Source organism: Pristis pectinata, chromosome 11 (genome assembly GCF_009764475.1).
Source record: "Pristis pectinata isolate sPriPec2 chromosome 11, sPriPec2.1.pri, whole genome shotgun sequence".
Taxonomy (NCBI): domain Eukaryota; kingdom Metazoa; phylum Chordata; class Chondrichthyes; order Rhinopristiformes; family Pristidae; genus Pristis; species Pristis pectinata.
Window position 1 is genome coordinate 63,429,302 of NC_067415.1, and position 12,386 is coordinate 63,441,687.

Consider the following 12,386-nt stretch of genomic DNA (forward strand, 5'->3'; position numbering starts at 1 on the left):
AGGAGTTTGTACGTTCTCCCATGTCTGCGTGGGTTTCCTCCGGGTGCTCCGGTTTCCTCCCACATTGCAAAGACATACGGGTAGGTTAACTTGAGTTTAAAATGGGCAGCGCAGACTTGTTGGGCCGGAAGGGCCTGTTACCACGCTGTAAATAAAATTTAATTTAAAAAAGAAATTTAATTTTAAACTCTAGAGAATACATGCCTAGTCTTTTCAATCTCTCCTCGTACAGCAAACCTGCCAACCCAGAATCAGTTTGCTGAATTGTTTGGAAAGTACACATTTTTTTGTTGTGGAGACCAAAACAGTACAGAATACTCCAAGTGTGAGCTCACCAAAGTTTTTATAATTGCTATAAAATTATTGAAGAGTAGATGCCACTTGATAATACTACCAAAGAAACCCTCCATCGCTTCGATTTACAGAAAGCTGATCAAATAGTAATTCGGTTTGTCCTGCATTTTGTAAACAAAACATACCTGGGCAACTTCCAAATTGAAAAATCAAAATTGCAGATGTGAGAAATCTTAAATAAAAGTAGAAAATAATGGAGATATTCAGCAATATCTGTGAAATGAAAAACAGGGTTAATGATTCAGATAAATGACTTTTCATCACAACTAGAAAGAATTAGAAACCCAAAGTTTTAAATTGCAGAGAAGTGGGAGGAGTAGGGAAAATAAAGGGAACGTGTGATACAATGGAAACCAAGATAGACTGTGGTGTGCTGATGGTGCTGCAGACTGAATGAGGGTGGGAGAGATTTGTTAACTTTAAGATCATCTAAAATAAAGTGCTAAATTGGGGGAAGGCTGATTACAACAGTATAAGGCAAGAGGTGGGGAGAGTAGATGGGGGGTGGCTATTATTGAGTAAGTGCACATCTGACATGGGAATTGCTTAAAAGTCATTTAGTCAGAATTCAGGACCAACATACAGGAGATTGCTGGAGTCTTGACAGGGATCTTTCTATCCTCATTAGCCACAGGTGAGATCCCAAAGGTCTGGAGAATAGCCACTGTTATTCCTTTGTTTAGGAAGGGTAGTAATGACAGATGAGGAAATTATAATCCAGTGAGCCTGGCATCAGTGGTAGGGAAATTTGGGAGAAGATTCTGAGGGATAGGCTTTACTTGCATCTGGAAAAGCATGGACTTGGTAGGGAAAGTCAGAATAGCATTGTGCAGGGGAGATCATGTCTTACAGAGGAGTTTTTTTGAGGAGGTGACAAAGATGATTGATGAGGGTAGGGCAATGGATGTTGTCTACATGGACTTTAGTAAAGCATTCAACAAGATCCCTCATGGTAGACCGATCCAGAAGATTAAGGCACATGAGATCCATGGAGACTAGGTAGATTAGATTCAAAATAGGTTTGGCTGTAGAAGTCACAGGGTAGAAGTGGAGGCGTGTTATTCTGACTGAAGGTCTATGACAGGTGCTTTTCTATAGGGATCAGTGCTGGGATCTCTCGTCTGTGAGATATATATATAATGATTTGGATGAAATTTATGTGAGTTGGTTAGTAAGTTTGCAGACGATGCAAAAATTGGCAGACCTGTTGATAGGGAAGAAGGTTGACAAAAGATCCAGCAGGACATAGATCTGTTGGAAATATGAGTAGAGGAATGGCAGATGGAGTTTAATCTGGACAGGTGTGAGATGTTTCACTTTGGGAGATCAAATATAAGCGGAAAGTATACAGTAAGTATGGTAAACATCTCTGGTGTTTTCAACCGTTCCTTGATTTCACGTGGAGTGAAGAGAATTGGCTGAATTTGGGTTCTCTGATGGTGTGAATCTCAGGAAGTCAGAATGGACCATGCATTTGCCATTTTTGGCTGAATGTGATTGTGAATGCTTAAATCTCATCATTTGAGCTCATGCTGGACCTCACTGTCATTGAGGAGGATGATGTTCTTGGAGTTGCCTTTTCCTGTTAGGTCCTGATGAAAGCTCTTTGACCTGAAATGTTTTCTCTTTTTCTCAGATGATGCCTAACCTTATGAGTGGTTCCAGCATTTCTGCTTTTATTCCTCGCAGACTGTTTACTTGTCCACCACTGTTCTTGACAGCATGTGGTAGGAATACAGAGCTTTGATGTGATTGGTTGATTGTGGGATTGCTTAGCTCTGTCTATTGCATGCTGCTTTTGCTGTTTAGTAAATATGTAGTTACAATTTCACCAAGATGGTACTCATTTTTTGGTATGCCTGATTCTGCTGCTGGTATACCCTTTGCATTCTTCATTGAACCTAGCTTAATATTAATAGTAGAGCAAGGAATATACCAGCCAGGGGGTTACAGGTCATGCTGGTATACTCTTCTACTGCTGATGGTCCACAGCTAAGCAGTCAGGAAGCTTCCAGGTAACGTGGTGCTGCCAAGGAGCAACAAGCAAATTTGGAGCAAGTGTAATGGAGTTGTGCTTCTTTTTTATTCTTTTGTCTAGATTTATCCATCAGGGCATTGAGTTTAGGAGTTGGAATATTATGTTGCAGTTGTACAATTCGTTGGTGAGGCCACACTTGGAGTACAGTTTTGATCACTCTTATAGTAAAGATGTGGTTAAACTGGAAAGAGTGCAGAAAAGATTTACGAGGATGTTGTCAGGAGCGACTACGAAGCGGACCCACATGATCTACCTTGTTGTGACCTTGCACTTTATTGCACTGCACTTTCTCTGTAGCTGTGACACTTTACTCTGTACTGTTATTGTGACACTTTACTCTGCACTCTGTGCTGTATTGCTCTATGACTCTATTTCATTTGTTTTTTCTGTGCCCAAATCATAGCCAAATTAAGTCAGCAGATTTTCTAAAGACTTTTTAAGTATCCTTTTCCTTTGATATTCTGAAGCCAACTTATTAATATACTTCCATATAATCAGATTAATTTTCATTATACTCGGACGTACAATCCATTAGTCCAGATTTGTGCAGATGTTACTGTGTGTTTTAGTCTCCACAAACGTTGCTGCAACTATAGATCTAGTAATAAAATCCATGTAAAAGAATGATATTGAGGTACTTGTCCACATTTAAGAGAACGTTAGGATCTGTGTACTCGGGTATAAATGATTTAAAATAAATATTCACAAAAAATTTGGTTTGGAGCATTCATTTAAAATTGTTGTTATGTGGTCAAGAATTCCTTATTGCTGGTACATTAATTTGCTTTAATTTTTTCCCCCAGATAAGTCATTTTGGTGCTCTTCAGAATTCAAAAACGTGAATATTTATGGTACGGAAGTCCTCGTGAAAGCTGCTTATCAGGCTAATGTTGAAAAATTTATTCATGTTAGTACTGATGAAGTCTATGGAGGAAGTATTAAAGAGGTAACTGATGAACTAATGTGTCTTTTTGTTTGCTACTCGGGATGTGGACTTTATTTCCAGGGCAGTTTAATGCTTATTCATTAATGCCCTTCAAAAATCAGTGGTGAGCCACACAATGAACCATTGAAATCCTTTTGGTGAAGGACTCCCACAGTGCTTTTAAGAGGGAATTCTATAATTTTGACTCTGCAAATAAAACAGAGCAATTATATTTCCAAGTTGGATAAGATTTCCAAATTTGCTAAAGTGTAATGGAGAGAAATGTTCGGATGGAACTACCCATGCTCCTTGTCCCTCAATGGTAGAGTTCAAAGGTTTGAAAAAAAAGCCTTAGTTGAGCTGCAATTTATCTTGCTCGTGGTGCATCAATGATGGAGGTAGTGAATAGTTGGGATTGTAGATGAGATGCAAATAAAGCCAATAGCTTTTTCATGGATGGTGTAAATGAAGCTTCACTGACCTAGGCAAATGAAGAGTATTGCTCGCCTAATTTATGCCGTACATATAGTAGTAAGGCTCTATCAGTTAGATGAATCACTTGTGCAGAATATCTAGCAACTGCTCTAAGGTAGAGTTGAACAAAAAAAAAACTGCTGGAGGAACCCAATGGGTCATGCGGGCATTTGGGAGAAAAAGGGATGGTTGACATTTTAGGCCAAGACCTAGTATAGAGGGAAGATAGCCGGTATAAAGAGGTGAAAGGGAGGGGTAAGACAGGGTGTGGTAGGTGATATATATATATATATATATATATATATATATATATATATATATATGACTTGACAAAAGTGTAGGTGGATTGGTTAATGTTTGCGAACGACACAAAATTTGACTGAGTTGTGGATAGTGAAGAAAGTCATCAAGGGATATAGTACGATATAGATCAGTTACAGTTATATGCCGAGAAATAGCAGATGAAGCTTAATCCAGGCAAGCATGAGGTGTTCCACAATGGGAGGTCAAATGTAAGGGGAAAATATACAGTTGATGGCAGGACCCTTAACAGTGTTGATGTACAAGGGATCTTGGGGTCCAAGTCCATAGCTCCCCAAAAGTAGATAAAGTTGTAAAGAAGGCATATGGCATGCTTTCCTTCATCACTAGGGGCATAGAGTATAAAAGCTGGAAGTCCTGTTGCAGTTATATAAAATTTTGGTTAGACTGCACTTGGAGAATTATGCGCATTGCTGGTTCCCCCCCCCCCTCCCCACAGGAGGGATGTGGAGGTTTTGTAAAAGGTACAGAAGAAGCTTATCAGGATGCTGCCTGGATTAGAGGGTATTAGCTATAAGGAGAGATTGGACAAACTTGGCTTGCTTTCTCTGGAGGCTGAGAGGCACAGATAGGGTAGACAGCCAGAACCTTTATCCCAGGGAAGAAATGTTGAATACTAGAGGACATAGCTTTAAGTTGAGAAGGGAAAAGTTTAAAGGGGATGTGCAGGGTAAGTTTTTTTACACAGAGTGGTAGGTGCCTGGAACATACTGCCAGGGGTGATAGTGGAAGCTGATATGATAGTGGCGTTCAAGAGGCTTTTAGATCAGCACATGAATATGCAGGGAATGGAGGGATATGGATCATGTGCAGGCAGAGGGTATTAGTTTAATTTGGCATCATGCTTGGCATAGGCATCATGTGCCAAAGGGCCTGTTCCTGTGCTGTACCTTTTTACAATGTTGTTGATAGGTGGAGCCAAGTGAGGTGGGGGAATCAGAATCAGGTTTATTATCACTGTCTTACATGACGTGAAATTTGTTGTTTTGCAGCAGCAGTACAGTGCAAAGACATAGAATTAACATAAAGTACAAGGTAAATAAATAAATAATACAAAAGAGGAATAATGAGGTAGTGTTCATGGACCGTTCAGAAATCTGATGGCAGAGGGGAAGAAGCTGTTTCTGAATCATTGACTGTGGTTCTTCAGGCTCCTGTACCACCACCCTGTTGGAAGTAATGAGAAGAGGGTATGTCCCAGATGGTGAGGCAGGTGATGGATAGGTGGAACCAGGTAGGAGAAGGGGAGAGTTTTGAGTCTGTGGCTGGTGGGTGATAGGTGGAAACAGATAAGGAAAAACAAAAATTGAGTAGATGGAGTCAGGTAGTGGGAGGGGAGAGAGAAGGTAGGGACAGAGTCTGGAAGGTGATGTGGAACCAGATAAGGGATGGATGATGGGCAGGTGGAACTAGATGGAGGAGGGGATAGGAAGGGTTCTCAACCCAAAACGTCAACTTGTCACTGACACTTGGAAACCTATCCCAGGTACATTCTGTAATCTTGCTAGCCTCTACTTCCAAGTAGTGTTTAACATGGACATCAGTTGAGGGCAGCCATCGGGCATTAATCGGCAGGAGTCTTTCATGCCCATGTTTGGACCTGACAGCATAAGGCTTGGGGTTCAATGTCAATATTGAGGATTCCCAGGGTCGTCATCTCCTGACCACCACTGTTTTGCTACCTTTAGTCAGTCACTTCTCGGAATGAAACAAAACATACCAGGGATTAAGTCTATTACTGACAATCCAGAAAATGAACCCGATTCAACGAGGCATACAGAAAAGCCTACAAGGTGTAACATCAACCCTGATGAAACTGCCACATATGTGCACTAAACAGTGAAAGAACTATGAGTTTGTCCGTATCAAACTATGCCTTGACCAGTTTGTGTAACAGCTCTTACAATTTAGACACAAATATCCATCTCTTGCAATCAGGATTTTGCAGGATTGACTGGGTGAGTGGCTTTGGCTGCGACAAAGGTACACTGCCGTGACCCATGAGGGCTGGGCTACAGACGTTGTGCCTAAATGTGAGATTAGGTTAGGTGGCTTTCTTTCAACTGGCAAGGGCAGGATGTGCAGAATAGCTTCCTTCCGAACAGTAAATTTTCTATGATTCTATAATTCTATAAAGCAACTTTGTATTTGTTGTTACTTTGGAAATTACATTTTCAAAGACTGTTGTATGCACACTTTTCAACAGGACTTGCCCAAGAAATAACAGTTGCATTGTAGCTCTGTTACTGGATTAATAAACTGGAGGCATGTTGGATATGAAAGATCATGACTACTAGATAGGGTAAAAAGGCCAATGGGCTATTCTGTGTATATTCATTATAAAAATGCAGATCAAGTGTTTGGAAATATAAGATCATGTGTATAATACATAGTTTAGAAATAGCTGGGTGTAATGTTTTCAAAAGTACAAAGTTCATCAATTCCTATGAATGTACATTTTGTGTCATGTGGGGATGAGACTGGAGGTTGTGAGTTGTGTGGTAATGAAGGAATCCACTTTTAACACACTGAATAATTAGAACTAAAAGAAACTCTGCAAATCATCAAAAATATGTGAAATTGTAAAACTTTTAATATTAGAATTGTACATCTAGTAAATGTGTTATGGTTTCTTTGATCTAGGAATTCAATGAAACATCACCTAGATGTCCCACAAATCCTTATGCAGCATCAAAAGCAGCATCTGAGTGTATCGTCATGTCCTATTGGGAAAACTTCAGGGTGAGTTTTTATATATTGTATGTTATAAGAATATACTCTAAGGATTTCTCCTATGTTTATAAATAACATTGACTGGTATTTTCAATCCATTGTAAACTTTTCTTGACAGTTTTGTTTTCTGAGTGCTGGCTAACAGACTAGTTTCAGATGCCGTACATGTGGTGCCATATCTTGCTTGCACTATACCTTTGCCTATAATCTTCACCTTTAAATCTTAGCCTGATAAATGCAGATGTGGGAAGATTGGAGGCCCTGTCCTGCTGACCCAAAGCATTTGGACCAGCAGTATCTTTCTATGTAGCAGCAAGGCCACTGACAGTCAAAGAAAGAGATGTCATTAAAAGCTGAAGGCCATCAAAGCCCCATCCCAGCTTTGTTTACTGTAGAGAAAAGCTGTGGGGATATTTAATCGTTTTCCAAAGGCCTCTGAATTGGGAAAAAATAATTTTAAAATGTTAGAACTTATTAACTTTAAACCAAATTAAAACAAAGTTACCTAATGCCTTCAAACACAGTAAATTAAATCAAGTTTTTTTTAAATAAAGGTAAACACATCTTTTCCTTTGCCTCCTAATCTGCAGCCCCACAATCCCCATTGAAATTGATGGCTTTTGCAATCTTGAAACAGATCTCGAGGCAACTCCCCACAGTGCAGTGCTGGGGAATCTCAATAAAACTGCGCTCTGTTGTTGGACTTCATCAGTCCAGGACTTTTACATTTGACAGTGAATGCTTGGAAGTGCTGGGCTTGCTTCCACTCAAATGGATAAATGGCTTTGGATCATTGGCATTGACCAGCAGGATCCTGGCCGTGATATCAGTATTGTTACAGTGGTAGCAGTCATAACTATTCAAAACCTTTCAATTCAGTTCCTATTCCAGACATTTAATCACCTAATTGATGCTTTCATTTCCATTCAATTCTGACTGGTGAGTAGTGTTTTGGATGAGGTATTAACAAAAGCATTGATTGCCCTTGAAGGTGAATGCAAAAGTCCCAGGGACTTATTCAAAAAATCAAAACTGTCAATGGCAACTAACACAGATTTGCTCAGGACAGATAGTCTGGGTTCTTAAGAAGTTCAGAGTAGAGTGATAAAGAGTGATATTATGCACATTGACTTTCAAAAGGGATTTGAGCAAGTGCAATCACTGCTTCTCCACTAGTCAGTTGTGCCATAAAAATGCACATCCCTCTCCACCACCATCCCTATCTCATTCATTGCATTTCACCTGTCCTTTTGCTACTTGATGCATGGGATCCACAGTGACTTGGCCATTTGAATTCAGAATTGGGTTGCTCATATAGAAATCAGAGGATAGTGGCGGAAGGGTGTTAATCTGGCTGAAGATCTGTGATTAGTGATGTTGTGCAGGGATCTGTACTGGGTCATCTGCTGTTTGTGATATATACAGTGGCATGCAAAAGTTTGGGCACCCCTGGTCAAAATTTCTGTTACTGTGAATAGTTAAGTGAGTAGAAGATGAACTGATCTCCAAAAGTCATAAAGTTAAAGATGAAACATTCTTTTCAACATTTTAAGCAAGAATAGAGTATTATTTTTGTTTTGTACAACTTTGGAGTGAAAAAAAGGAAAGTAGCACCATGCAAAAGTTTGGGCACACCAAGAGATTTGAGCTCTCAGATAACTTTTACCAAGGTCTCAGACCTTCATTAGCTTGTTAGGGCTATGGCTTGTTCACAGTCATTGTTAGGAAAGGCCAGGTGCTGCAAATTTCAAAGCTTTATAAGTACCCTGACTCCTCAAACCTTGTCCCAACAATCAGCAGCCATGGGCTCCTCTAAGCAGCTGCCTAGCACTCTGAAAATTAAAATAAATGATGCCCACAAAGCAGAAGGCTATAAGAAGATAGCAAAGCGTTTTCAGGTAGCCGTTTCCTCAGTTCGTAATGTAATTAAGAAATGGCAGTTAACAGGAACGGTGGAGGTCAAGTTGAGGACTGGAAGACCAAGAAAACTTTCCAAGAGAACTACTCGTATGATTGCTAGAAAGGCAAATCAAAAGCCCCCGTTTGACTACAAAAGACCTTCAGGAAGATTTAGCAGATTCTGGAGTGGTGGTGCACTGTTCTGCTGTGCAGTGACACTTGCACAAATATGACCCTCATGGAAGAGTCATCAGAAGAAAGCCTTTCCCGCGTCCTCACCACAAAATTCAGCGTCAGAAGTTTGCAAAGGAACATCTAAACAAGCCTGATGCATTTTGGAAACAAGTCCTGTGGACTGATGAAGTTCAAATAGAATTTTTTGGCCACAATGAGCACAGGTATGTTTGGAGGAAAAGCTGGTGCAGAATTTCATGAAAAGAACACTTCTCCAACTGTTAAGCATGGGGGTGGATCGATCATGCTTTGGGCTTGTGTTGCAGCCAGTGGCACAGGGAAGATTTCACTGGTAGAGGGAAGAATGAATTCAATTAAATACCAGTAAATTCTGGAAGCAAACATCACGCTGTCTGTAAAAAAAAACTGAAGATGAAAAGGTGATGGTTTCTACAATAGGATAACGATCCTAAACACACCTCAAAATCCACAATAGACTACGTCAAGAGGCACAAGCTGAAGGTTTTGCCATGGCCTTCACAGTCCCCCGAAATAAACATCATCGAAAATCTGTGGATAGACCTCAAAAGAGCAGTGCATGCAAGACGGCCCAAGAATCTCACAGAACTAGAAGCCTTTTGCAAGGAAGAATGGGTGAAAATCCCCCAAACAAGAATTGAAAGACTCTTAGCTGGCTACAGAAAGCGATTACAAGCTGTGATACTTGCCAAAGGGGGTGTTACTAAGTACTGACCATGCAGGGTGGCCAAACTTTTGCTTTGGGCCCTTTTCCTTTTTTGTTATTTTGAAACTGTAAAAGATGAAAATAAAAAAGTAATCTTGCTTAAAATACTAAAGAAATGTGTCAACTTTAACTTTATGCCTTTTGGAAATCAGATCATCTTTTACTCACTTAGCTATCCACAATAACAGAAATTTTGACCAGGGGTGCCCAAACTTTTGCATGCCACTGTATAAATGACTTGGATGAAAATGTGGATGGGTGGGTTAGTAAGTTTGTGGATGACACAAAGATTGGTGGCATTGTGGATAGTGTAGAAGATTGCCAAAGGAAACAGTGGGATATAGATCAGTTGCAGATATGGGTGGAGAAATGGCAGATGGAGTTGAATCCGGGCAATAATGAGGTGTTACACTTTGGGAGATCAAATATAAAGGGAAAGTACACAGTTAATGGCAGGACCCTTAACAACATTGATGTATGGAGTGATCTTAGGGTCCATAGCTCCCATCAATCTGTCCATAGCTGCACAGATTGATGGGGTGTTAATGAAGGCATATGGCATGCTTGCCTTTATTGGTCGAGGTATTCAAGAGTCAGGAAGTTATGTTGTGGCTTTATGAAACTTTGGTTAGGCCACACCAGGAGTATTGCATTCAATCCTGGATGCCCCATCATAGGAAGGATGTGGAGGCTTTGGAGAGGGTGCAGAAGAGTTTACTGGGATACTGCCTGTATTAAAAGGGCATGCACTATAAGAGGAGGTTGGACAAACTAGGGTTGTTTTCTCTGCAGAGGCTGAGGAGAGACCTGATAGAAGTGTATAAAATTATGAGAGGCATGGATAGAGTAGACAGCTGGTATCTTTTTCCAGGGGTCTAAATATTGAGTACTAGAGGGCATGTATTTAAGGTGAGAGGGGGAAAGTTCAAAGGAAATATGCAGGGCAAGTTTTATTTTAACAGAGTGGTGTGTGCCTGGAATGCGCTGCCAGGGGTGGTTGTGGAGGCAAATACGATAGAGGCATTTAAGAGGCCCTTAGATAAGCATGTGAATGTGTAGAGAATGGAGGGAAAGGGACCATGTGCAGGCAAAAGGGAATAGTTTCATTTGCACCATTAGTTTAATTAGTTTGACACAACAGCATGGGGCGAAGGGCCTGTTCCTGTGCTGTACTGTTCTATGTACTACCTACTCTTCCCATTCACTGTTATCTACCCTCATGATCATGGTCATTGTTAATGCAACAGCAGCGCAGCCTTTGGCTTCTTATTTCTTGCTGGATACATGTTAGCCCCAATATTAACACTACCTTGAGGCTTATCAACTTAGATGTTTGAATTGTTCTCTGACCTTTATTGAGTTCCATTAGAATGGGGCAGGCACAGGAGTGTATTGGTTAGCGTAACACTATTACAGCGCCAGCGACCCAGGTTCAATTCCCGCTGCTTTCTATAAGGAGTTTGTACATTCTCCCTGTGTCTGCATGAGTTTCCTCCAGGTGCTCTGGTTTCCTCCCATGTTCCAAAGATATACGGGTTAGGAAGTTGTGAGCATGCTATGTTGGTGCTGGAAGCATGGCGACACTTGCGGGCTGCCCCCAAAACACTCTGAGCAAAAGATGCATTTCACGTGTATTTCAATGTACATGTGACTAATAAAGATATCTCTTATCTTATTCAGGTTTTGGTACCCAATGTATTTTTTTATTATTATCGTAAAATGCTCTTCTTACACAAAGGCTGTAAAAATGCATGATATTCTTGTTTAACACATGAATGAATTTACGTCCACTTATTTATCTTTCTTTTATAGTTTCCTGTTATTGTGACCAGAAGTAGTAATGTTTATGGACCCCATCAATACCCAGAAAAAGTAAGTCACGTTATTCTTTAACTTAGCAAAGTCTGCAATGCTTCTGTAATTTCTGGAACAGTTTACCAAAATAATTTAAACAGCACTGAAAATAATTTATATACATTAAGCAATTTTCTGGCAGCATTGAAATGATAAACAGAATTGGTAAAATCTTCTTCCGCCATATTATAAATTTCTAGGTTTTATGCCTGATCGAGGGACATGTGAAACTATAGAAACCCTGAAATTTGACTGCATTTTATTTTCTGCTTTATTTTGTAGTATTAGAGGGAATAGATATGTGTGGATGTGGGTTACTTTAATCTGGATTTAGGGATATTTGGATTAATATGGGTTAGTGGGATGTGGGCATGAGGGTGGATGTATGTGTGTTACAGCTAGTTTCAATGTCATTGAGGAGTATGGCTAGAAAGTCATATGGGATTACTGGATTCATAAATACATGTATGGAATACAATAAATTGATAAGACCACAGTTGGAATACTTGCATCCAATTCTGGTCACCGTGGAAAGATGCAAATGTCCTGGAGAGGATGCTAGAGTGGTTTTGGGTAATGGTACTGAGCAAGTTATGTTGCAAGATGTCATCTTGCTATATGTTTAATTACACATTTATAGCATGCAAAATAGGAGTAGGCTCCATACTCTCTCACCTTAATAGATCTTGTAACAAAATGTTATTTCTCACAACCTTGATAAATGGCTGCCTTCCTGGTTCTTCTGTCATGTTGCACCTCCCCTCATCCACAAATATTTCAGCGTCTCATTCTGAGATTGGGGTGCTGGTTTTGTACTCCCTGCTGCCCCCCTCTTCTCTATGGTATTCATTGTTGATGCTGGACTACCA

General features: G+C 40.2%; 1 protein-coding gene across 1 annotated transcript in view; it reads left to right on the forward strand.

The window, feature by feature from the left end:
- Positions 1-12,386, forward strand: part of LOC127576220 (dTDP-D-glucose 4,6-dehydratase-like) — a 60,219-nt gene that overhangs the window by 21,514 nt on the left and 26,319 nt on the right. The window contains exons 6-8 of the mRNA XM_052026654.1: positions 3,196-3,338; positions 6,756-6,854; positions 11,476-11,535. Coding sequence (XP_051882614.1) covers positions 3,196-3,338; positions 6,756-6,854; positions 11,476-11,535 — 302 coding nt within the window. The remainder of the gene's footprint in view (positions 1-3,195; positions 3,339-6,755; positions 6,855-11,475; positions 11,536-12,386) is intronic.